General features: G+C 41.0%; 1 protein-coding gene across 1 annotated transcript in view; it reads left to right on the top strand.

Moving 5' to 3' along the window:
- Ylpm1 (YLP motif containing 1) overlaps positions 1-14,355 on the top strand; it is a gene marked incomplete at its 5' end in the record, with an annotated part of 62,651 nt that extends 48,296 nt beyond the window's left edge. Inside the window, 8 exon segments of the mRNA XM_013507171.1 lie at positions 330-506; positions 585-668; positions 956-1,039; positions 3,241-3,321; positions 6,407-6,458; positions 11,574-11,704; positions 13,456-13,637; positions 13,964-14,355. Coding sequence (XP_013362625.1) covers positions 330-506; positions 585-668; positions 956-1,039; positions 3,241-3,321; positions 6,407-6,458; positions 11,574-11,704; positions 13,456-13,602 — 756 coding nt within the window.
- Positions 14,356-27,126: the final 12,771 nt, after the last annotated feature.

Below are 27,126 nucleotides of genomic sequence, written 5' to 3'. Positions count from 1 at the left end.
CAGGAGGATCACTGTGAGTTTGAGGCCAGCCTGGGCTACATAGTGAGACACTGTCCCCCACAGAAAAACAAAAACAGGAGAACATGCTGAGAGAGAGATGAATTTTTTGGTTGTAGTGCAGGCTAACCTTAAGCTCATGACCTTCCTCCCTCAGGCTCCTGTTCATTGAGGTTACAGTCATATGCCACCACTCCTGGCTTGAGGTAGCTTTTTTGAAAAAGAAAATTTTTTTCTGAACACAAAAACTTTGGTACTCAGGCTAACCAGGGAAAGGGTGTAAGACGCTTCCTTGCTGTGACCAACTCCAGATTTCTGTGGGGTGCCCTCAGGTAATGGAGTATGAGTATGAGGCTGAGATGGAGGAGACCTACCGCACTAGCATGTTCAAGACTTTCAAGAAGACCCTGGACGACGGCTTCTTCCCCTTCATCATCCTGGATGCCATCAATGACAGAGTCAGACACTTCGACCAGTTTTGGAGTGCAGCAAAAACCAAGGGGTTTGAGGTATACGCTTACCAAGACCTTTAACGCAGCCCACAAGGTGTGTGTCTCCTTGTCTGATTGTTATTTGTGGTTGTGTAGGTGTACCTGGCTGAAATGAGTGCAGACAACCAGACGTGTGGCAGGAGAAATATTCACGGCAGAAAGCTTAAAGAAATAAACAAGGTGATTCTCCAGAACCGTGGAGTGGTAAAGCACCCTCAACGCGATTTCCTCAGTGTCAGTGCTGTTGTCTGGGAGCTCTTTCTTATTTACCCAGTTTTCTTTCCGAGTATCTTTTCGTCCTGCTCTTATAAGTGTTTCTTCTCCACTGATACAAGTGAAGGGGGTCTCCTAGCTCTTCCAGGACTGGCCTGTTAGACTTCATAGTGTTACATTTTATCTGAGATCCATAGCTGGTCTTTGTTTGAGTGGATTACAGCAGTAACTTGGCCTCCTGAATCTCTCCGTAGATGGCTGATCACTGGGAAACGGCACCTCGGCACATGATGCGTCTGGACATTCGTTCCTTACTGCAGGACGCTGCGATTGAAGAGGTGAATGTGCGCCTTTGGCCCCGGCACAGTCTGTGTGGCCGGGAGAGGGTGGTGCAGGGATTGAGCCCGGGGACTCCCCACCCGTTTTTATTTGGATGCAGAGTCTCACGAGATTGCTAGTGAGAGTTGGCTCAAACTTAGGAGTCCTCCTGCCTCAGTATCCCAGGTAGCTGGAATTATAGGTGTGTGTCACTGTACCCCGCTAGGTACATGTGTGTTACATATTTATTGTTAATGTTAACCTTGGCACTGTTATTGTGGAACCATTTGAGAGTGAAGTTGCAGACCTCATAACACATTACCCCTAAATATTTTAGTAGATATCTTCTAGGCACAAGGACAGTGTCTTATAACACCAATTAAATATCAAGATGAAGAAATTTAACATTGATAAAATACTTTATTAAATAATATAAATTTTCTGAATTAAATTTCTTAATTATCTAACAAGTCCATATTCACATTTCACCAGCTGTCTCTATAATGTGCTTTTCATCCGTTTTTCACATTCAGGATCCAACTTGTTAATATAGGAAGCAATTTCTCAACCAGACTTGTCACGAAAAACAAAGCAGTTTTGAAAAGTATATGCCAGTTGTTTTTTAAAATCCTCCTCAACTGGAGTTTGTCTATTTCCATATGCTGAGATTTAGTTAAAACATTAGCAGAAGTGTACGTGAGTGACACCGCATGCTCAGTGCATTACATGAGGATCCGTGTGATATATCCATTTATCTCTTTGTTGTCTCTTAGACATTGGTCACTTGGCTAAGGTATAACTATCAAGTTGTTCTTCCACCTTTCTCCCTTAATCTGTAGGGAGATTCTTTGGAATTGTTAATACCCTGTTCCCCAACACATTTTCACTTACTTGCTGGAGTCAGTTATTAATTTGGTGGAAGAAAATCTTTATTATAAAAAAAGGAGAGATTTTCAATTTTAGTCACTGTGTGCTTTCGTTTGATTTGACCTCTTCCTGAGAGAACCTGCATCAGCATTGTCACGGTGTTTCCACGTGCCGTTAACCCTCACGCCGCTCCTTAGCCCACTTCCTCTGGCTTCTGCCTCTGCCGTCCTCGAGAGACCCGCCAGTGATTTCCCTGACGGGAAAAAGTATCGCTTAATGTTGCCACCACACGTGACACAGTTGCCCATGCACGCCTCCTTAGCAAGATAAAACATTTTTCTCTAGGCTTTTGTGAGTCCACATTCTTCTGGCTTTCCTTCTCCCCGACCATACCTTTCCAGCTGTCTTTACCAGCTTTTCCTGCTTCCTAGATCTTAAAAGAGCCACTTCCAGTCTCTGTCCTTGGCTTTGTTTTTACTTTGCAGATTGTATAACCTTTCTGGTAGTATGGATTAAGTTACAGAGACTCAAGTGGATAATATCACTGTCTTAAAAAGTAACATTTTTAGTGGAGGAATTGTAGGTGATTTTTATAATTCTTTTACTGTTATTTTCTAAATTCTCTACCCCCAAAAAAAGAATTTATTATCTTAGTGTACTTCAAACTTGACCTACCAAAATGTAATGCCTCCAAACCTTTTTCTCTTCTAGTATTTTTTTTTTTTTTTTATTAGAACCACCAGTCATGCGATTGGTAAAACCAGTAATCTGGGAGTTATCTTGGACTCCTTACCAACATTACTCTTTAACAAACATTCAACCCTGTCCTTCCCCTACGTAGTCAGTTACAAGTTTTATCAGTTTTACATAAGTATTCCTCTAATCCATGTCCTCTTACTTGTATTGCTACCACTGTGGGCTAAACTACTATCACCCTACATTTTTCACTAGACCTTTTCTTACAGTTTAACATTTGAGTCACCTGTATGTTCTACATGATTAGAAAAATACTGGTTAAAGATTTTAAAGAGCAATCCTGGAAATCCATAAAAGCATTCAAAATAAGTAACCATCTACTTAGACTAAAGCATTATACTTAATACAGAGTTAAAAATATGGATATCCCAGGAAAACTAAAGGATAGAATGTCATGTTTTCTATCAGTTCTGTTTCAAAATTAGGATGTTAAAAAATTATGTAGTACATAAAAAGAAATAAGTAAGTACAAACTATGTATAACAGTGAGTCTGATTTCTTGCTCTGGGCAACAGTAATCCTTCCAGATCTTAATGATTCAACATTTTCCTAAATGTTAACTTCATCATTTTAAAAAATGATCATTGGCATATTGTAGGTAGAGATGGAAGACTTTGATGCAAATATTGAAGAACAGAAGGAAGAAAAGAAAGATGCAGAGGAAGAGGAAAGCGAACTGGTAGGAGACAGACCAACCACTTTGAACAAAGTGTCTTTTTGTTAGAATTCTTAACTAGGGTTTATGTTGAGATCTGTGGTCAGATTGCTATTGTTAATATACACATTATAATGGTGAAAAATATCATAGTCATCTGAGGAAACTTCTGGATGCTTTTTATTTTTCTCTAAATCAGAGAAACCCTGGAATGTTAAACAGAGTACGAAGGAACTTACACTTGCGGGTGGTTTTAGAGGAGTATGTTTTTAAAGAGAATCAGTTACATACGAAAGAAAATTCTTACATTCCAGCAGATACGTGGTACAACCTACTCAACATATATATAATTGTCTCTTCTTGCTACAAATCTCAAAATTTTGAGTTCCTGCCAACTGAGGCAGAAGAACTTTCTGAACGAGGAGACAGACGGCTCGCCACTGGCTGCTGAGTTTGTCCTCCTGCATTTTATCCTGTTAAATGATGGGGGAAGTTACTTGACTGCATAGGCAGTGGGCTTTGCTTAGGCTGATTAGGAGCGTATTGTGAGTTCAAAGTTCCTGTGTACCCCCTGTAAATGCTTCTGGTCACACCTCTGTAGAAGTGTTTGCCTCTTGCTGTCCTTCAAGAAAATGCGACCTAAAGAGTTACGATGACTGCAGTGTTTGCTGATGAGGTACACAAATTAGCGATGTTTGGGATAGTGTAACTGTTAAAATCCAGAATATTTGGTTTATTTAATACTTCAGTTCCTGCTAAAGTCGCTTCTCATAGTCCTCTGGAAATGTACAAATCGAGAACCTTGATTCCGACCCCCTAGAGTATACAGAGTCCTCCAGAAATGGTTCCATGTGTGATACAGAGAACTCTGAATAGAAACTGTGTTTATATAGAGCTGATGTCACCCCTGCATTCCTAGATTTTAAATGTGGATTAAAAAGTAAGCTTTAAAGTTAATGGCATTTGAGTCTCAGTATGTTTCTTTTTTATTTTTTAAACGAAGTTTAATTTTCTGAAGTTTGTATTTTGACACGAGTAATCTAAAATGTAGTAGGTAATTCACTTACAGGTCCACGCTGTTCTGGAATACAGTTAACCTCTAGCTACTTGCAGCGTGTGTGAGAAGGTAACCCTGTGAGAAGTCTGCAGTGTTATGTATTAGCTTTCTGAAACTCCATCTTTTGTGGAGATTTTATTTCAGGGTACGGTTCACAACATCTCACTGACTTAGGTGTAGGTCAAAACTTGGAGGTTTTTAATTGAATGTACAATTACTTTTTAAAGTGAAGTATGCTAATGCTCTATTTTTACATCAGTGATACAACAAGGAAGCCTTAGAATTTTACCCTGCTGGACTGTCTCTTTTATTTCCAGGTGTATTACTACCTTAAGCAATGGGAAGATGATAAAGTTTTAAGGAGGAACGGATGGCTTCAGCAGGGGAAAATTAATACACTTATTTGCTCATCTTTATAGTCTAAAACTTCTCTTAATTCATTCGAAGAACAGACTCCAAGCCTTCTACCTTTGGTGTCTATCCCAAGAGTAAAAGTTTCTTGGAGAATATTAACCAATGGGTTAAGAGCAAGTACCATGTCATTCAGACCCTTTTAACAGAATTTTCACTAAACTGCATTTTCTATTCTTTACTGTTAATACAACTGGGAGAAATCTAAACGTTTCTTGGTTAAGAGAACCCTTTTTGTGGGATCATCGGTGTGACAGTTTGCCTTCTTTACTGCTTCAGTGAACCTAGCAGATATGATTTAGAGTTTATGAATATTCCAGCAATGTTTATGACTTTCGAGTTGTCACTTATACAAGTGTCTTCAGTTCTTTTAGTGTCATCATTTCAGCATAGCTTCGTATTGGTCCTAAAAATGTACATGGAAAAATGATATAATTTTATAACCTGATTTATTACCAAGTTGAAAGTGAATTACTGATTCTGACTCAAAGACTAGAACGTGTAAACCCCGTAGGTTTCCTGGAGTAACGATGATACTCAAGTAAACTCTTCCATGGAAGCTTTTGTAATGGTATCTTCAGTGTGCTTTCTGACTTAGCTGTGTGTCAGTCTGTTCTGTCAACTCAGACATTCTCGGTAGTACAGCTACAATGATTCGTGAAAGATGCTTTTAAAAAAAGATGCTGACACCTTTGATGTATCTGTTCTGTTTACTGGGTCCTAGTATTAAGCGTTCTGTGTGGTAGGGTCTCATAGAAAACAGAATCTAAATAAAGGAAAGGGGGAATCATGATAAATCTCATGGAAAAAGCATATACTTGCTCAGTGAGTAAATGGAAGGGATTACTACGTAGTTTAATAGGCACATTGGGAAACTGGAAGATGTTTTGGGAATTTGAAATAAACTGCTCATTTATCTTATGAAAGCTAAGATGTTAAACTGCCTGTGGAGATCTCTGGTTTCTCATATAGTGGAACATAATTTTAAAAGACATCAGGAATAATAATCTCATATACAACTGATAAAAGAGAAATGCTTTGAAATTGATTCAATAAAATTAGCTTTTGTAAGATCTACCTGGTACATGGATTGAGTCATTTTTAAGTGAATTTGAACTTCATAATTGGGCAGTTGGGTTCAGTGATACTAGTTCTTTTTTCCTTCAGTTACTTAAAATAGCACTCAATATCAAGTAATTGTCTTAAAGAGCACATTTTGAACCTCATGGCTACAATCACATAAGAATAACAATGGTATTTAAAAAGTAACATAGCTAGTATTGTAAATTCTCTGACCTCTAAATGATATTAATACTGGCACAGTAACTATCCGTACATTCTTACCATAATTGCTATCCAGCTGTTGTTCAGACTACAGTTGTGAGTCCTGTACTGTAGCTGCCTCAAAGCGCCTTCATGATACTGTCCTGAAGTGACAGCTGTGAAATCTGTGCAGTCAAGGTGGTGAATTTGGTCCTTAGTTTCATCAGCAATAAGATTGTGTTTTCCCTAAGGATATACTTATAATTAGTGAGTGGAAACTGAATCCATTCCCAGTTTTAATGCTTTTCCAGTTCAAAAGTGTTATGCATGTATGTGTCTCTTTCTAACCCTTCGAGCTTCTCTCTGTGTACGATTTAGGGTTACATTCCGAAAAGCAAATGGGAGATGGACACATCTGAGGCAAAGCTAGGTGGGTATTTCCTTTTTCCTGTTTTTCTATGTGATACCTGATGGTAATGGTCATAGAGCTTTCTGCTTTAAGAAGAACAAATTTCTCAGAAGTATTGCCTACACCAGAAATTTTGGCCTACCTGATGCCCTCCAGTCTGTTTCACTAGCTTTTGGTTTAGTTATGTCTTGTGACAGAATGAAAAGAAGAGTATTTTAAAAGAACTGATTTCATTACCATTTAGAATAAATGAAAATATTTGGTAAGCAAAATACTGTCATTTCTAACATTCATATTTTTATATTAATCAGAAATACAAATGCTGGTGCCATTTCTTTTTTTAAGGAGTATTTAACTGCAGTCCAAAGTTGATCCTGTTTGTGAATACTTTGGATAATAGTTATACATATTAAAGATTTTTTTAAATAGATAAAAGATATTTTTCTTATAAAGATTTTGGGTAGAGTGAAGTAGATATGTAATTTAGGTTTTTGAGGAGGGTGTTTTATGAAATTTCTTAAAATTTCCTTCAAGTTGTCTTTAGTGCCACTTTAGAAGATTAACCCGTTAAAATGATTGTCTAAATCAAATGTTGTAGTTGCTTAATGTGAAGCTTTTCATCAAGCAAAAATGTGTGTATTGAATGGATTCCTACAGTATTTCATGGTGATACTGTAAAATGTTTTCAAGTTTTTTACTTCACTTGAACAGCTTAACATCTTGATTAAGGTGTATCAATAAAAACCTAAGAAAACATGATTAGGGACCTTTTGATGTACAAAGGCCTGACTGGTGTTTGAAACTGTCAGTTTCTGTGTTTCTCTTCCTGGTATCATGCTGCTACTCCAAAACTGAAGTAACCGTCTAAACATCTGAAATTCGTAGAGCGAGTTTAGTCCCTCATTAGTTTAGCTGCCTCATTACTTGGGACACATTGTGTTGCTGACATCAAAGGAGAGTGCATTTTACACACAAATTGCGTGGTTTATGCCTTGCATTTTGCCTGAAGTCTTCAGATTTGTTTAGTGTATGTCAAGTGAAAAGTATATGTGGTGAGCCACACGTAGTGTTGTATTCCTGTGGTCCCAGCACTCGGGAGGGTGAAGCAGGAGGATCACAAGTTTGAGACCAGACCGGGCAACGAGTTTTGAGTTTGGCATGGACTATGAAGTGAGACTGTGTCTCAAAAAAACAAAAAAAATTATATCGTCCCTCTGTGGGAAATCTTAATAACCAACTATCTTCTTCCCTAGACTGTAAGCACTTGTGTCTTTAAGTACAATTCAAAGCCAGATGTGATGGCACACACCTGTAATCTCAGCACTTAGGAGACTGAGGCAGGAGGATCACCATGAGTTGGAGGCCTGCCTGAGCTACTTAGGGAGTTCAAGGCCAGCCTTGACTACATAGCAACACCCTGTCTCCAAAAACCAAATGCTAAAATAAAATAAAAAGTACATGCATACATACAATTAATATGTAGGAGAATAATAACCACAGATTACTTTTTAAAAATAAAACTGCTTTAGTTCTGCTTATTTTGACATTAGATTATTTCTGTTTAAAGCTCTGTACTTTTCAAATAGCCTGTAAGACTGTAATTTCTTTTTTTCTTTCTCTAAATAGTGATCGTCCTTTGGGGCAAAGAGACCATAAATAAAAATAGACAAGGCGATTGCAAAAGTGATAAACATTATAGCTAAGCAGATATTCGTCAGAGGTATTATGTAATGTGCATTCTGGACCCCAGTCCATTCATTTTCTGCTTCCCGTCCAGTTTCCAAGAAAAAAAGAAACTGGAATTTAGTTATGATGACTATTCAAGAAAATAAGATGTTGATATTGATATTAATTTCTGGAAAAAGTCTGGCTTGTCTACCACTTCTCAGAAAATACGTATTATACAAATTCAGTCCATTTTAAAGACAATGCAGAGATGGCATTCTTCCATAAATCTTTCAATTAGAAGTACTGAAGATCTAGTAATAAATCAAGAAAATACTTCTATGTTAGCAGTTGAGCTTTTGCTTGTTTTTAGTAAGTTTGACAGTGGTGTTTTGTGTCAGGACTTGAATTTTGCACCATACACAGTATACGGACAGTATCTTGAGAGCTGATACAGCCACGAAGGAAGACAAATGGAGGGTGAACTTTCTTAACAGTGCTCACTTTTTTGAGATTGGTCCATTGAACCAACTGGAAGTTTTTTTCTCTAATTTATGAGAATCTTCATCTGCGAATTAACCTATTACTTTTCCTTATCATAACAAATTTAATTTATTGACTACCAGGTACAATTTCTTTTTCTGAGTACTCTACCAGCATTCTTAGGTCTCTCTTGATAACGTGATTATGCTGGGTGGGAACATATTAAACTTTGGCCGAGTCACACTGCCAGAGTATTCAGAAGAGGAGCCAAATCTGGGACTGAGGAGTTTTGATTCACAAGTGAGTCTGTCAGTAAGAAAATGCTCAATTAATCTTACAAGCAGTTGGCTAGAGCTCCACTGCAGATTCTTGATCTGTGTTCAGTGTACGGTTTAGGCCTGTGTCTGAGTGTTAAGTTGGACACAGCATAATTTTCGAGGCGTTCAGAACAGGTCTGAACCGCATCTGGCACGGGCATCACCACGTTTTTGGAGCTGCCTGTAGCCCATCTTTAGTCATTGCGACCGCTCCTTCCCAGCTGGGGTGTAGACCTCCACTGCGAGGGTGGGTACTGCATGCTACGTCAGTTGCTGGGGTTCAGCGCTGAAGTTACATAATTTTAGTTTCTTGAACTATAAGAAGTAGAGCTTTTGAGACTGTTACCATCCTAACGTAGGTTTCTTCGTATGAAGTACTTCTGCCCTTCTCATCTCAGTGTCATTTGTCTGTACTTACGAGTTGCTGTATATTGGTCTTCTGCACATCAGACAGACCTGTCTCTTCAGTTAGATTGTAATTATTGTTTGTACAGATACACAGCCCTTGTATGTTCACCTTGAACAGATTTTCAGAAATTCTGTTTACATTTAAGAAATACACAGATGTACCTAAAGGGTTTTTTTTCTGTTGTGCTATAATAATATATATTATTTTAAAGATGTGAAATTCTGTGACCTACCAAGTTGGACTTAAAGCTTCATCTTCATCTTAAAACTTCATCTTTTGAAACTCAGACCTCTGAAAATCATTAGTGTGAATGTATTGGACACCAGACTTCCTCTGTAATTAATGCCCCAGACCCCTTTTCCCTCACCTTGTGCCATCTACGTGTGCGTTTGGGTTTCCAGTGTGCCATGGGAAAGAGCTGTGAGCTTTCCTTCAGTCCCAAGCAAGAACTTGAGACGTGCTTGCACAGTAACACTTTAAATATTGCAAACGAGGGTGCTCAAACTAGAAATACGTACTCTTCTGGACTTCCGAGTTGCAAATAGAGAACCACCTGGTATGTAACTGCTGTCATATACCCAGCGTGTGAAAAAATATTCTTGCAGTTTTCAGACTGCCCTTGTACATCGCTGCCTGGCCATGCTCTATTCTTGGAATTGAAGTGTGAAATTTTTCCTTTAAGTGTGTTAATGTCAGAGTTGATGTATTAAGTTTGGAAATCCATTCAGATTTGTTACTTAACCCTCAGTGCTGGAGCTTCCTGCTCTTCTGGTGATACTGCACACTGCTGAACTGAGACCAGTTTTATTGCTTATGGGACCTGTTGGCTTTTCAATGCCATAGCCTGTGTCCCTGTACGGTCAAGGCACCGCTTCTTTCAGATCGTGTGTAACGTGGCTTATAGAGAGCCGTTGGTACAGTATGTGGTTTACAAAAGAGATAGAAGACTGTTTCTGTGGAATTCATCCCTGTGAAAATTTTGTCAAAACAAGATAAAATTTTGAGTTTTGTAAAGTGTCATCGCTTGCCTTACTACTGATTTTGCAATGATAATTGCTTTTATGGGAGAGATGTTTTGGAACTAAAAGCTTTTCCAGTTACGCAAAAATCTTTCAGGTTTTCAAAACTTGTACAGTTGGTTGTGTGTGAAGCTTATGATACTTGAATTATAAAACTCACCTCCTCCTTGCCACTGATTCCATTGCACTTTCCATATCAAGTCCCCTTCTACTTGGTGCCTTAAAGATTTCTATTATTTGCACTCTTCGTCCTGTGTGGAGTTCAGCAAAGTGTGGTTACATTGTGTTCCTGAGTCAAGGCTTCCCTTGATCGGTCTGCTTTAGGAATAGTGTTTGTATAACTTGGGATTATTCAAAAGTATAATGCTTCTGTAGCTAAAAATTGTATAATTCATAATATTCCACATGTAGTATTCAAAATTAATATTAACAACCAATAAAATACAACAACACATTTTTATTGTGTGTTCTTCTTTAAGACACCTAACTTCATATCTCATAATTTCTGAATGTGCAGTCCCTCTTCATTTACTTGATTACAGTTGGGAGAACAGACCCTCTCAAGTTCAAGGTTCAGAGCAAAATACCAGATTTGGGTACTTTGGCTGGCGAGTCCTTAACCTCAGCATGCTCAGTATTGTTTCATGCTATATCCAGATAAAGAGGCGCTCACGCAACGTCATCTTACGTGTAAACATTGACTCATGGTGAATACTCTCACAGCAGCCCAGACCCTAGCAAACTGTTCATCGAAAACCTGCTTAAGCATTAATTTGGTTCATGAAGTTCTTGGTACTGCCTGCTTTCCATCCGACACACAGTCACACGTGATTGCAGATCAAATGAGTGGAATTAATTTTGTGTTGAAGAAGAAAAGTAATTGTCTTTAGGGGGGAAAAAAACTATTTTCCTTTAGAACGAGACAGCTGAAAGGTGATTTGGGGAAATTCAGAAGGCAAGGAAACTAGGAGACAAATGCCTTTTCTCGCTGTGCCCATATTTGGTACTTAAGTCAGCATCGTAGTGCAGTGTAACGACTGTCCTTCAGAACACCACACAATGGAAATCGCACAGAACTTGGTATTCTCTCAGTCCTGAAGATAGTCTGGATCTGCACAGGATACTGCACTCAGAAATGCCGATGTGCCCTCTGAAAGTACTCCAGCCTTCCTTTCCCTTGTTTGTGTATTTCGTGCCAGTTTACCTTCTTCCTTAATGCTTCGGCTCTGTGTTTGTCTCTCAGACAAGCTGGATGGCTTGAGGACTGGCACTAAACGGAAACGTGACTGGGAGGCGATTGCCAGCAGGATGGAGGACTATCTCCAGCTCCCTGATGATTATGAAACGCGTGCTTCTGAGCCTGGGAAGAAGAGGGTGAGTGACTTTGTGAGTAATTACCAAAGATGACGGGCCCGCTTACGCATCTGGTTTTGGAAAAATATAGGTGAATAATCGTATGAGTGCTATTTTCGGGGAATTTAGTTTATACCTTATTGTTTTACACTGATATTTTTTGTTGTTGGTTTTTTTTGTTTTTGTTTTTTTTGTGTGCCAGAAATAGAACTCAGGATCTTGTGCTTACCTGGCAGGCATTGTGCCACTGAGCTATGTCCCCGGCCCTGTTTTACACATTTTAAAAAAATCATTCCTTACAAGTTTTAGATCAAAATAGAAAACTAACTTTAAAAATGGACGGCTGGGGATATAGCTCGATGGCTTAAGCGCCTGCCTGGCAAGCACAAGGTCGTGAGTTCGATCCCCAGTACCACAGATAAATAAATAAATAAGTAGATAAATAAATAAATAATAAAAATGGAGACCAGAACCTCACACAGCTAGGATGCTGTCACCCCTAAAGGATTTGGACATAGCCATTTGTGGGATTTTTATCATAGGGCAAAAGAGGTACAGAGTAGGATATAGGAGAGAATCTACAGGACTTCCTAGTGGATGTATGTGGAGTGTCCAAGAGACTAAATAATCTAGCCAAAGGAGAGAGCATAAGTAGAAAATAGGATGTAGGGCCCCAGAATGTAAAAGTTCAGAAAGAGCAAAGAAAAAAATAGGCAATTTGTAAATGATGCAGAGAAGACAAGTAAATTGGGAGCAAGAAATGACCATTAGTTTTGGCAACGTGGAGGTCACTGATGACTGCAGTTTTCTTAAAGAGATGAGGTGAAAGCCAGTGTGGAGCACATTGAAGAATGAATAGGCGACAAAGAACTGGACAGCAGATGTAGACAACATTTTCAGGAAGTTTTACTGTGAAAAGGAGCAGAATGAAGCAAGGACCTGGGGTTGGTTTTCCACGTAGATACTGAATTCAATAAAAGTGATAGATTTTTATATATATATACTTTGTGTGTGTGTTTGGTAGTGGGGGTGGTTCCTGAGGATTGAAGCCAAGGCCTTGCGCATGTTAGGCAAGTGCTGTACCACTGAGCTGTACTGTATACTGTTCCGCACAACTTTTTTCTGCTAGTTCATCTTGATCTTTCTAATAGCATGTATAGACTTACGTTCTTTTTAAAGGACTATTTAGTACGCCACTGTTTGGGCATACATTTACCTAGTCCCTTGTTGATGGATGCCTGTCCAGTTTCCATTTTATTGTTAATACAAATACTACAGTGAAAGTCATAAAGGTTTATTTTGAATTGTTTTTGCAAACTTATCTCAAGGGTGAATTTTTTGCATTAAAGCTGCAAGGTCATAGAATATAATTTACCATTCTGGCAGACTCTATAAGACTGTTTTCTAAAAAGGTTATACTGATTGTTTGCCCTATGTAAGAAGATGCTTATTTTTCTATTTTTTACACTGCAATGCTGTCAAACTTTTTAACTTCTGACAGTCTGTTGGGGGGGGGTCTCGTTTAGAATTTCTTTAAGAATTGAACATCATTTCTTTATCTGTACACATCATTTCTTAGTGTTTCTTTTTTATTAATGTTCTCAGTGTTTGAATATGGCTTTCTTTGGTTCTTTCAGGTTAATTTTTCTTTTAAAGTTGTAGTTTCAAATGTGTCATCCTGCCGCTTAATTGACCCAGAGGTGGAAGGGGGTCTTCCTTTTATTTATTTTCTTTTCTCCCTACAACCTAGTCTAATTCTCTGTTCTCTCTAGGTGAGATGGGCAGATCTGGAAGAAAAGAAGGACGCAGACAGGAAAAGGGCCATAGGTTTTGTGGTTGGACAGACTGATTGGGAGAAGATCACAGATGAAAGCGGACACCTTGCTGAAAAAGCTCTCAATCGAACCAAATATATATGAGACTAGTTTTTGAATGGAGTCATTATTCTTCTGAGGTAAGACTGTCTGATCATATAAATAGCTTACTCTGTCATTACTTTAAAGGTTTTAAGATAAAGAAGACAGCATGCTTTGCTAAAAAATGTTGTTTTCTAGTTTTGAAATAGTTTTCTAGTTTTCAAATGTAGTAGTTGCTAACATTTACAATAATAAGTATTAGAAAAGTAAGCAGTTTCCTAGAACCTGGCTCACTTATAGAAATAGAAGATGGACAAGGCTTGGATTCTATGCATGTGGGAAGGAGAGGACTCGTGTGCTGTGAGGGCTGCTGAGCTTCCTGCCTGTTCTTCCCCGCTGTGACAGCCACTTCTTTTCTTTCCAGGTGGTTCGCTTGAGGTGATCTGAAGCCGAGGCCTGTGGAGCTTCTTTGTGTGTCACCTCGCCTTCACGTTTCAGTTTTGTTTTGTTTCTACTGCTTTAGTTTTTTAAAAGTTCTCCAGTGTCCCCAGGAGGTATTAGGTCTTGCTGTACCCAAGCAAGACATTAATTTTTCTTTCTAACTACTTTGGGAGGGAGGGAATACTAGCTTAACCGCTGAAGCCAGGTGGGGGCTCACTGGAGGACTCCAACAGAGACTGTTTCCTCCACTGTACAGTGTCACAGACTATCTCTATCATCATCGCTTTGTGGCTGCTTTTGTTTTTTACTGTATGTAACCAGTAGCTGATTGTACTAGGATTAAAACAATAAACTTTCACGATAAAGCCAGTGAGATTCATGGGCTATACGGCATGGGCCCTTTTCTCTTGTGTTCTTAGTTTTATTTTTACAGCTTTTAAATATGGTGTGTCCTGATTACATGCTAGCTGAGGATCCCAAACCTTGTTCTCACTGAATACTATATAGCTGCACAGTTCTGAAGCACGTCAAACGCAAGGTTCAGTGGCACTCCAAATACTCACCTTTGTTTAATATGCTGATTTCTTTTAGTGTCTTAAAGACCAAGTTCAAATATTCGTCAGTTCCATGGAGCACATCTGGTCTGTAATATGTTTCTTATTTTAATTATTTTTTTAATTTTGAGGGGTTTTCTCTCAGAACCCCTGTTGCTCTCTTCTGCTTTTTCCCACCTCTTCGTACTATATTATTTTGATTTTTTTCCCCTGATCTGGCTTTGTCCTGGTGAACAGAGCTGGTGTGTTCCATGTAACTTGAGCTTACTGCTTTACTTTGAACTCGAAGTTGCTGGTTTTAAGTCAGGGTCGCAGAGTGGGCTGTGGTCCGTGGAGGCGCTCAGCCCTCTGGCGTGCGGCCTTCGTGCCTATCAGGTCCTCGGCTTCTTGCAGCGTGCTCACCGCTGGGAAGCATGGCTGCCCACAGAGAACATACGCTCTGTGGGCGGTGCCGGGTGCAGCCCAGCACGGATGGCCAGAACCCAAGCGTCATTCTTCAGCACAGAGGATTCCTATTTTTATTTGAAAAAAAAAGTCATCTTCTAATACGAAAGAACATAGGGGAGAGCCTTCCTCCTCAAATGCCATTCCACTGCGTAAGCCAGCTCAGCAACTTGTAGATTGCTCATGGAAGATGCTGACATTTGAAGTGTTCTCTTTCAGGCCACAGATGAATATCCTTTAGTTTATGATCTACATTCATTGCTGTGTGGGGCTGGGGACGTAGCTCAGCGGCACAGCGCCTGCCTGGCAAGCGCGAGGTCGTGAGTTCCATTCCCAGTGCCGGAGAAAAACCAAGCCAGTACTGTGTGAGTAGAGCTAGTGCTTACTAGCAGTCCAGGTGTGTCACTTCGGTTCTACAACCAGGTATTATGGTACTGAAGATGACTTTTATGAGAATGTTGATAAGTCTCTGTACTTTTTTCATCCTTGAAATTCTGGATATTTAAGCCTAAGAGACTTTCGGGCTCATTAACAAGTCAATATTGACTGTACCATTCGTTTTGCTGAATAACTTATGCGGTCTGTAGTGTTTAATAAGCTTTTGGATTGCATGCTAGCCTACAGTGCATTTCTGTACCCTGCTGCTGCTCAGCGGCCTTCATTACGTTGGGTGAAAGTACATCAAAAATAGTCAAATACAATTACTCTTTGTACACAGACGCATTTACTACTTACTAAAAGTACTCGTGCCTTTTTTTTTTTTTTTTGTCAAAACCAAAACTTCCAGAATATGTTTTCTCCTTCAGAGTGAGCGGAGACTTCTGTGCTCTGGCAGCTGCTCCGCTTCAGTTGTACTTAACCTTTTCAGTATCCGTACTGCCAGGAGAGCGGAGTGGTGGTCGCCTGTGAGTCACGGGCCGTGAAGCCACGGCTTTGTGTGTGTGCTCTTCGACTTACTGCGGAGAAGAGTCGGCAGCTTCAGAAGTAACCTCTGCCAGTTTTCAGAAGCTATAGATTGTCGTGACCCTAGAGGACAAACGTAGCATTGCCTGCTTTAGGAAATTGATAGAACCAATAACTTCAATGCAAGGAAATGAGCAAGTAAGGTACCAAACAGAGAAAAAAGGAAAAAAAAATAATAGGTAAAAGGTAAAAGGTCCAGAGACATGGCTCAGTGGTAGAGGGCTTGCCTAGCATATCTGAATTCCTAGGTCCACTATCTAGTACCACTAAATAAACAAAATTTTAAATTTTTTCTTAAACTTACATTATTATTAAAATCAGAGTAGAATGGAAAATCAAAGGGTATTTTGGAAAAATTTGGTATGGGTCGAAAATGCCTTGATTGACAGGTGGGGTAGCACATACCTATAATCTCAGCACTTGCAAGAAGGCTGAGGCAAGAGGATTGCTATGAATTGGAGGCCAGCCTGGGCTACATAATGAGTTCAAGTCCATCCTGAACTACATGGCAAGACACTCTCAAAAACAAAAAGCCTTGATAATACTTTGTTAAGAGATGCTGTGGCGACTGGGCATGGTGGTGCACACTTGTAATCCCAGCACTTGGAGGCTGAGGCAGGAGGATTGTTGTGAGTTCCAGACCAGCCTGGGCTACAAAGTGAGCTCAAGGCCAGCCTGAACTGCATAGTGAGACCCTGTCTCAAAAAGACCAAAAGAGAGAAGCTATGGCAGCACAGAGCACCAAACGTATTTCCCTTCCTTGCTGGCATTTCATTTCAGCTTTATTACATATTTTTTCTAATCTCAGTAAACTAGCTTTTTAAAATGTAGATGTTTGGGGCTGGGGATTTAGCTCAGCGGCAAAAGCACCTGCCTGGCAAGTGCAAGGTCGTGAGTTTGGTTCCCGGTACCGGAGAAAAACCAAAAAAAAACAACAACAAAAAAAAAACCATAAAATGTAGATGTTTAATATAAGGTGTTTCAGAGAACTTTTTTTTAACTGAATTTTTGAGACAAGGTCTTGCTTATATAGTTTAGACTGAACTTACGACAGTCTCCTTCTGTCTCCCAAGTGCTGGGACTACAGGAGTGCTCCTCCCGCCTAGCTGATATTCTTAACTAAATGCAGAAGTCCTCACTTCCGTGAGTCAGCTCTACTTGTAGAATTCCGTGCAAGGAAGAAGCTAGTAGATGAAGACAGTTTTTGTTTTGAGAATCATTTATGTACAATTAGCATATCTGACATATTTTAATGACTATGGAAATCAGTAATATACTGTAATTTGTTTTTTGGCATTTGGTGATTTACGTAAATCTCTAGAAGTTGGAGTTTGATTCAGATATCAATGAATAATCCAGAAAAATGTTCGTCAGCACAGATAAAATCCTAAGTTTTCTGTTTGGTCTTATTTCTCTTGTGAAAAATAATTAATTAAGCAAACCAAAGTGGATGGCTGGGTGTGGTGGCACATGCTTGTGATCCCACCACTCAGGCCGCTGAGACAGGAGGATCGCCACAAGTTCGAGGCCAGCCTGGCTACACAGTGAGTCCAACGTCAGCCTGAACTACACAGCGAGACCCTGTCTCAAAACAAAACAAAACGAGCAAAGAAAGTAGATACCATCTTATCTGGAGACCAACTGTATAAATCTGAAAGGAGATACCATCTCATCTGGAGGCCAACTATATAAATTTCCAAGTTTACGTACTTGGAAGCTCATTAACTTTTTTGTTAAGTATTTTATCCTGCTAGCTGCAAGTTGCAGATACTTGGTTAATGAATCTCTAGAGCCTGGCTTGACTACTAGGACTGTAAAAGCAACAGAGTTCTCAGCTACAGAGACTGTCTAGCTGTTTCAGATAGATTTTAGAGTTTGAATTATGAGCTATCAAAACAAATGTTTTCCTAAGCCATAGAAAGAACGCTTATTTTGTTCTTAGTATTGACCTAGTTCAAATTCAGTTTCCTTAGAGCCGTTGTGACCTTCAGCAAATCTTTTAACCTGACTGGGCATCACTTTCCTCGTCTATAAAATGCACATAGCAAAAGCTCACTTATCAGTAGTGAGTTACTACTTTCTCACTTGTTACATGCTTTTTTGAAGTTCGCGGTGTCCGGCTGGCTTGAAGATCGTTGTGTCGCCTTTTAAAGTCAGATACCGTAACCTGCGCTGTGCTCTGCTGTGTGAAACAGTTGAGAATGTTCAAAATGAGAACCGTTTTCAGGTAACCGCCGTGGAGTCTGCAGAGGGATAGTGCAGAGGCTGGCTGGGGGCACGAGTAGTGACAGGAAGCGATTGCCAGACCACAGGCCTGAGCACAGCATTGAAATGCTTTGGTTCCCCCATAGACTAAAGTACTGATGTTGTGAATACATGATGCATTCGTATGTTGTAAAACTGAAAAGGTTCAGAAGTGCCTATACCAAAGTGCCCTGTTCTGTGGGGGCGATACTGGCAATCAAACTCAGGACCTTGCGTTTGCCAGGCAGGTTCTGTGCCACTGAGCTGTGTCGCCGGCCCTGAAGTGTCCCATTTTTATCCTCAGCATCCCAGTACCACATCTGTATAGGCAACAATGTTAAGTGCTTTTGTCTGTGTGTGTGTGTGCGCGCCCTTTGAGAAGAACTTTGTGGGTTAGCATAAATACTAACAGTTTGACCTGAGTTTTGTGTAGTCACTGGTTCGTTTTCCTTTATGTCGGAGCTGTTATTCAGATCATATGTGAGATTCCTATTTTCTCCCTCTTTAGTTTTCCAGATATACTGTCTTATTTATTGACGGTCTACTGAAGATTTTTAGAAATTGCTCAACTATTTTTCTGTTCTTTCCCATGGTGCGAAAGTGGGGGTATATTACAGTTCTATCACAGAGCCACCCCTACCCACCCCATATCTAATCCCTGGCAACCACTAATCTCCTCTCCATTTATATGGTTTTGTCATTTAAGAAATATTATACATACATAGCCTATTGTGACAGAGCTATTTCACTTGGTATAATTCTCTAGAGATTCATTCAAGTTGTTACGTGTATCAATAATCCATTCTTTTTTATTGCTGAGTAGCATTCCATTCTGTTCTCTTTTGTGACTGTCAGATATATCTTGACCAAAATTTAATTTACCAAGCTTCAGTGGGTATTCCTGCTGTGTTTTGCTATTATAAATTGTAATTTCATATATACTCAAATCACTTTGCCACTTCGTACACCTGCCTAATTTCTAGCAGTGAAGGACAGTGCTTTACGTAGATGTCCCCGAGAGTGACAAGCTCAAGAGCCAGCAAAGCGGAGAACTACTATCAAGAGAACGTGACGGTAGTGAGACGACAAAGGCAGATCTCGTTTCCTGAGAAATCTTGCATGGTCACATTCTGACAAAGCAGGGAAGCACGTGTGTCAGTGAGGACCAGAACGGCCGGCGACTGCTGCCTCCCTAATCCGACAACACCGCGAGTTAGGCCCTGTCCCTGGTGCCTGGATGTCCACATGCGCCTGCACCTTGTGGACTGACCTGATCCCAGTACTCTGGTCCATTGCGCTCACATCTGACCAGCGACGAGGAGCATCGTCCTGCCCAGGCCGAGCTGCTGCGCTGCGCCATGGACTGCCCAGTTTACCAGCGGCGCTTTGCGCTGTGGTCCCTCGGGAGCCTGTGAAGTTAGCAGTTTATGATATGGGAGAAAGCTTGACTCTACATCTTCCACTTCAGAAGTGTGAACTTCCTGGCAAATAGTCACACTCCTGTGTTTGATTACAGGTTATAAATCAAAAATCTTACCGTGTGTGAAGGATTGAAACAATCTCTTCTGCCATAATGTAAAATTCTACTCTCAGAACTATTATTTCTGATAGTGAGTTCCTACTTCTTAACTAGCTGTATTGAAGATTTATTTTTAAAAAACAACTTAGAACCCTCAGGGTTCAATGAGGAGGACAGGGGACCTCAAAATAGATCAGTGATGCGTGTCCTGCCTTCAAGGAGCCTCAAGAGTCCATAGTATTTTGACCCCCTTTATTTGGTCACCTTAGCTGTTTCAGGACAAGATTACGATAAACTTAGTTGTGTGACTCACATATCTTTGGAGTAAATGCGGAGGGTGTTTCCTGTGCATATGGCAGGCCACGCAGCCGAGCAGGTGACACGTGAGGGAGGTGGGCAGTGGAGACTGGCAAGCTAGAGGGGACGGTGGGTCTGGTGGGAGGGGCAGCACCCGCTCCACCGTAGCAGGTGGTAGCGGTGGGGATGCGGGCCGTGGTTTGGGGAGATGCGGTTACGGTACTTTTGCCTCACACACCGTCCCGCGTCTGAGTTGAGGGCTTTTCTCTCAGGCACTTGACATCAGAAGGTATGAGTAGGAAGGGGAGTGTGAGGTTGTATTACAAAGATACACATGTATGTTGACCACACCTTTCTACTTCTGCTTTGAAAAAGCTGTTCTATTTTCATTGATCCAGATGGCAGTATGTCTGTTATGTACTAACACTGGACTTGCCGCGGGTTAATTTTTGGCCCTGCTTGCTTTCGCGTGGAAGCATGGGTATTACTTCTAGTCCCTGCAGATGTCCTCCAAGCGCCTCTGTTTCTCAAGACGCAGGTAAGCACCTTGTATTCAGTTAAGTAGTGGGTTCAGATCTACGCCAGAGAGAGGATGGTGACAGTGGCGTTCGGTTCAGAGGAGCAGCTGGACGGTTGACGTGATTTGGTCGGCATGTCCCGCTCTAAACTCCACCACTTTGTTTCCACGGAGGAAAGAGGATCAGCGTCACTAAAGCTTCGTCGGCACCGACCTCTGTAAGATGCGTACACTTCTGATGTATTTCCTCTCTTAGCGTGTGTTTGGGACATTACCTTTCTCATGCTCATTTATTCCAGCTGTAAGATAGACTTTTTCATTATAAAAGTCAAGATGTCACAGACAAAACATACTCCCCTTCCCACACTTACACCTTAAATCTCAGAGGTAATCACTGTTACAATTTTTGAGTATACCTTCCCAAATCTTTTTGTATGTTTGTATACATATTATCTGTAGCATAAAAGTAGTCTTTTTTATATAAGTAATGCTCTTTGCATATTCTGCAGACCCACTGTCTCGGGTACACACACACACGTACACATGCATTTTTCTTCTTGATGAGTTTTGCACTGTCTTTAAAAGTGTTGTAAAATGTCCTTGTAAGTGTCCCTTACGAGCATATTTTCAAATTTTCCCAGGGAAGATACAGAAGAATCTAATTATTGAGCCATAGGAAAACAGTTTCTTTTATGTCCTAATTGTGTGTGTGTGTGTTTTGAAAAGAATCCTAAACTGAGATTTTTTTTGAAATCTGCCCTTTGAATTTCGATTTGAAATTGATGCACATAAGCAAAATTGGTTAAAAGTCATAACCTAGTTCTGGGCATGGTGGCATACATGGCATACACTTATAATTCCAACATTAGGGAGGCCAGGGTAGGAGGATCACTGTGAGTTTGCCCAGCCTAAACTACACAGCATGACCCTGTCTCAAAAAGCAAAGTCATAACCTAGTTCAAAACTAATAAGCTCTTGATCCGGGCATACCTGTAATCTCATCATTCCGGGAGGCTGAAGCAAGAAGATAACAAATTTGAGTCTGTCTTGGGCAACTTAGTGACTTATTGAGACCCTGTCTCAGAAAGGGTGGTGGACGTAGTTCAGTGCAAAGGCCATGAGTTCAGTCACCGGTACCACACATGTGTGCACACAAAAACACAAAACCTTAGAATATAAGCAGTTTAATAACCATTTGGAAGTGGCACTGTGTGTTAATTGTGGGGAAACTAAAATGTCACTTGGGAAAAAAGTCTCACATAGTAGTCATAAAATTCTTTCCAAGTCATCCTGTTTACTTTATAGTTACAACAGCTGAATTCATGCCACAGATGCTAAGAAATACTTTCTTGTATCACAGCCTCTTCTTTAATACTAACTTGTATAATTCTAGAAGATACAGTTTGGGTTCTGTGCCCTTATTTTTTTTTAAAAAAATAGCATTGTGACCAGGGTTATAGCTCAGGGGTAGCTCGGTGGAGCATGTGCTTTGCCTCTGTGAAGCCCTGGGTTGAGTCACCCGCACCAAAGTATTTAGTCAGGTCTGAAACATGCTTTTCTTAGTAGAAACCAATTTATTTAGGTATTGAAGTTTTCTTAAGTTAACACGCTTTGAGAATTTCCTGTTTCTCACTTGAGCCTTTTGGCAGATGGTGGGGCGTCCACAGTACCTGAAAGGCATTGTGTCCAGTGTTTCTTGTCAGGACAGGAGGTGGGGCCGTTGACGGTGGAACGTGAGGGAATGTGAGGGTGTAGTACAAAGATACACACACATATATATTGACCTCACCTTTCTACTTCTGCTTTGGACAAGCAGTTCTGTTTTCATTGATCGATCAGCTGATAAAATAATTGCTGAGATTCTGTAAGCACTTGAATAGATAATCGCTCCTTTTTCTCTGAATGTTTGGAAGAAAAGTATGACATCTGAAGACTTGTTTTTCCCAAGGACCCTTGCAAACTCAAGGATCGGCAGCATCTCATTGCAAATGAGAATCTAGGGATGTGGTCCAGGAGTCGGTAATTTTTAAAAACCACCAAATAGTTCTAAGGTACAGCCTAGTTTGAGGATCGGTGATGTAAAGGAGGTTTATCTTCAGGTAAAAAATGGGTTTATGAAACACTTTCCTAATCGGGTAACTTTACAGGTGTGGGAGATAGTGCTGCTGGAAGGGTACCGCTAAGGACAGACTTTTTAAGTGCACAAGATAAAGCCTGTGGAGAGAGCTCCGAGAGGTTCGCCGTCGCTGCTTAGGCTCAGGGGCGTTAGTCTTCGCGGAGCCAGCATTCGAAGTACCTGCTAGTGGAGCGTGTGCCTGGGCCTGAGAACACGCAGGCCTCTGCGCTTGGGAAGTTTCCTCACAGAGCTGCGTCGCGGTGCGGTGTTAGACTTGAAAGTACAGAGAAGAAATTTGGTTTGTGGAGGAGGTTGTAAGTGAGAGAAGGAGAGTTCAGAGAGAAGCAGGAGTTTGTGGCTTCAAAGCCAAACCCCAACAAAGTGAAAATTCCATGGAATGAAGAACCTAGAACGCATTTTATTAGACAGTTGTCTTGGCACGTTACATAATTAGACGCCGGTGGCGTGAGCGTCTGATTGAAGCAGTCTCACCAATTGGGGCGTGGACTTTTTTGCTGCTGCTTTAAGCGACAACACTCCTTCAGTACAACTCAAAAATTCTGCCTTCACCTTTTTTTTTTTTAAGTAATTGTAGATGCACTGAACGTTCCAAAACAGTGTGTAGGGTTATCATGCGTTCCCCACCCGTGCTTCCCTGACGATAGCAACATGTGAAGAAAACTGCGTCAGAGCCCATTCACATTTTGCAAGGGTTTACCTGGGTGTGTGTGTGTGTGTGTGTGTGTGTGCGCGGTTGGTCATCTCATGTAGTTTCATGTAACCACAACCACAGTCAAGATACAGAACTCCATATGAAATTGTAAAAAACTACTAAGGGACATACATAGAATGGAATCATTTTACAGTCCCACCATCACCAATTTCAGATGAAGACTTTGTATTGTTTTAAGCGGGTCAGTAGCGTCACTTTTTTTTTTTTTTTTTTTTTTTTTTTTTTTTTTTGAAAGGGTCTCACTATGCAGTTCAGGCTGGCCTTGAGCTCACTTTGTAGTCCAGGCTGGTCTTGAACTCGCAACAATCCTCCTGCCTCAGCCTCCCGAGTGCTGGGATTACAGGCTACACCCCGCAGCAGCATGACTTTTATAACAAAGTTGCTTTTTTTTTTGTGGGATCATAATTACTGGTGCTTTTGTCAGGAAGTGTTCAGTAGTTAAGAGTGTGTTTACTTGTTTTATTTGAAGGGAATGCAATGATGAATATATACCCAAAACATACGAATCTGTTACTAATCTTAATTTTGATACAAATCTGTCTTATCGATTTTGGTACCATAGCAGTGGACTGAATGCTAGGAGGCTCCTTTTCTGCCAAATTTCAAAACATTTGAGACCCACCAGCAAGTGGTGCGTGCATCTTTTCTAATTCCTCAATCAGTAAGATTGAGCTCCTGGGGAAATACTTCAATGTGTGGCATTGAATAGGCATGGCTCTTTACTGTGTAGAAAAAGTCACCTAACAGCATAGTCTGAGCATTGAATCAACAGATGGAACTCTGCCTTACAGTTTTCAGGTTATTACTGTCTCTGGCACGTAAAGCTACATAATCATGTCTACCATTCACTTGGCATGAGATTTAAATTATCTTTGCACCTAGTATATCAAAATAAAAATATCTACGAAAATAAGCCTGGTGTTAGTAAACGGTCTGTTCCCAGGATGTGCTGGTGAGTCTACAGGCAAGGAAGAGTTTGTGTTCTGTTCTGTCACCTGCATCCCACTGTCTTTAGAAACTTGTTTTTGGTGCCATTTTTGGCAAGCACTGAGGAGAGAAGGACTTCTGGGAGTTTTTCTGGATGGTCTGGACTTTGTGCACTCCGCTCTGAGGAGGTGATGTGACACGCGACGAGAAGTGTCTGAATACCAAGAGAGTCGTCGTGAGCAAAAGCAGCTTCAGGACGTCATGGCGAACACGTTCTGCCAGGCACAAGTTACAGTGTTTTGCTAGGAATTTAATACAGTGAATATTGAGAAAAACATCAAATTAATCTTCATAAAGCTCACGAAAGCCCATTTAGAAACAGACCGGCCTGCCCCCTCCAAGAAGGTGAATCCGGAGTAATGCGGAAAAGGTGACGACCAGCCCGTCCGTGAGCGGGAAGCGAGGGTAACCAGCATTAGTGACTGTCGATGCAGAAGAGCAGAAGCAGACGGGAGGGTGGGTGGTTTTCAGTAAAAAAGTAAACCAGCCTTTACACATAGTTAAAGTGGAACGTAGATGTTAAACGCTAGGAGCGGAAGCCAGTGCTGGGAGGCGTCTGTGCCTCCTACCTGCCCCCGACCCAGCCGAGAAGAGCCAGCGCCACTTAACAACACAAAGATGTTTCAGAGACGTGGAGAAGTTAATCCAGAAAATACTTGGGCCTAAAACAGTGGACGTAGAGACAGTCCTTACGAAGCAGTACAGATGGCAAGTTGCATAATTTTAGACATGCATTAGTCACTAAGCTTATCACTAAAAGGATGTCAGAAGTGCAGTGTATTATTGGCCTGTAAAAAACAAAATTGTGTTTAAAAAAAAAAAAAACCCAACTAGGTCACAAGTTCAACCCCAGCCTGGGCAACTTAGCAAAGCCCTGTCTCAGATAAAAACTTTAAAAAGGAGGCTGGGGATTTAGCTCAGAAGCACAGCGCCTGCCTGGCAAGTGCAAGGTCGTGAGTTTGATTCCCAGTACCGGAAAAAAAACAACAAAAAAAAACCTTTAATAACGAAAAGAAAAACAAACAGCAATAATAGTTACGTCATGTGTCAAATACCCCACCGCAGGGCACCAAAGGAGTGGGTGGGGTGATGCACGTTCACAGCGCAGGACTTTTGACCCCAGAATGTGTTAACAGTTGACGAGTCATGCTGCTGTGACAGCCTTAGTGCATGTTACTGTATGGTTATAGTAAAAGCAAGATTCAAAAAGACGTTTTAACTCAATAATGTCCTATCTGCCATTCTGAAGTAATTATTTTCTTGTGAGACAGTACGAGCTCATGACCTGGCTAACGTTTTGTGACGTCTAAGCATTAACATAGCTGACACTCACAACACACTACACACCAGGAGTGTGTGAAGCACTCACATGAGTGTTCTAGCTAAACCCTGCAGCAGCACTGTGAGATAGGCACTGTTTTATTACCATGTTTTGCAGACGGGCTCCAGAGGCTAAGAGTGACTTACAGAGGTCCACAGCTGGTGGGTGGCCGAGCCCGGCCCCTCCACAGCGCTCAGGAAAGGCATCGCTTCAGTGAGGAAGCAGTGGGTCCGCAAGCAGCGCACCCAGAGGCCGGGGCTGAAGTGAGGCCTGGAAAGAGTGCAGACAGTGTTCTCGCCTACGGCTGATGGACTTTCCCGGCCGGAAGCCGTTTTCTAGGAGATCAAAGCCCGAGCCACAGAAAAACGTGAAGAAGAGAGAAAGTTTTTTTCTAAAGGGAAAAAAAATAAGAATTGGCAATTGTTTGAAGGTGACTGCAAAATTTGGAAGTCTCAAAGCAAGAATCTGAATATAATGAGAGGATGGTGAGAAATCTTCAGCAGACTTGGTGCAAGAGAAGGTGGACTGTGAGTAGGTGAGCGTGTACAGCTGGAGGCTGGGGCGGGTGTTCCTCTACCACCCAGCGCGTCTGTGCCTGCCCTCCGGCTCTCATCAGACACCACTGCCTTCCTCTGGAAGCGCGCATCTGCTTGGGCCTTGCTTTTACTTTATGACTGAGCGTTCAACTCCTGAGCACATGGTTGTACTATTTAGGTTTATATTGTCTGAAAAAGCTTTTTCTTCATCTGTAAACACTGAACTCTGGAAAATACTCTTTGTGAGCCGTCTTCCACCCGCGAGCACTTAATAAGTATGTGGGGCGCAGCGTGCATTATTAACACACCCGGGTAGATCACAGGGCACACACTTTATAGATGTGCCTGTGTGCTTAGTGTAAACCTGACCGATACTACATCTACCGTATTGCTGCGACCTTATCCTTCCCCCAAAACATCGAGCCTGAAAGCCATGAAGACGTGGAACATTGGTGAGGGGGGTAGCTCTGGTAGAGTGAGCGCTCGGTGTGGTGCCCCGGGCTCAGTCCCCATGGCAGCAGCGGTAGCAAAGGCACTTCAGAACACCCTGCAGATTCTAGTGTATACCATTTAATCAGCCCTGTGAAGCTAACTTACTTTAGCTGAAGTGTCACCTCCCATCCATTGTTGTTCCTTTTCTGTTTTTCTCAGTACTAAGAAAGCCGTCTTGCATTATATGAAATGTATGCAAATACTTAAGTTTTATAAAAAAACCAAAGGATTTTTAAAATTTGTGTGGTATGCATATAAATGAATCAATGATTATGATAATTTGGAATATATAAAACTTCAGAAATCTTACAAAAATTTCAGCAAAATTAATCTTTTTTTCTTTTTTTTTTTTTGTGTTGGCGGTTGAGACAGGGTCTTGCTATGCAGTTCAGGCTGGCCTTGAACTCATTTTGTAGCCCCGGC

Source organism: Chinchilla lanigera, unplaced genomic scaffold (assembly GCF_000276665.1).
Source record: "Chinchilla lanigera isolate Chin_1 unplaced genomic scaffold, ChiLan1.0 scaffold00122, whole genome shotgun sequence".
Lineage (NCBI taxonomy): Eukaryota > Metazoa > Chordata > Mammalia > Rodentia > Chinchillidae > Chinchilla > Chinchilla lanigera.
The sequence above is the reverse complement of the archived record's forward strand: the minus strand, read 5'-3'. Positions and strand labels throughout refer to the sequence as shown.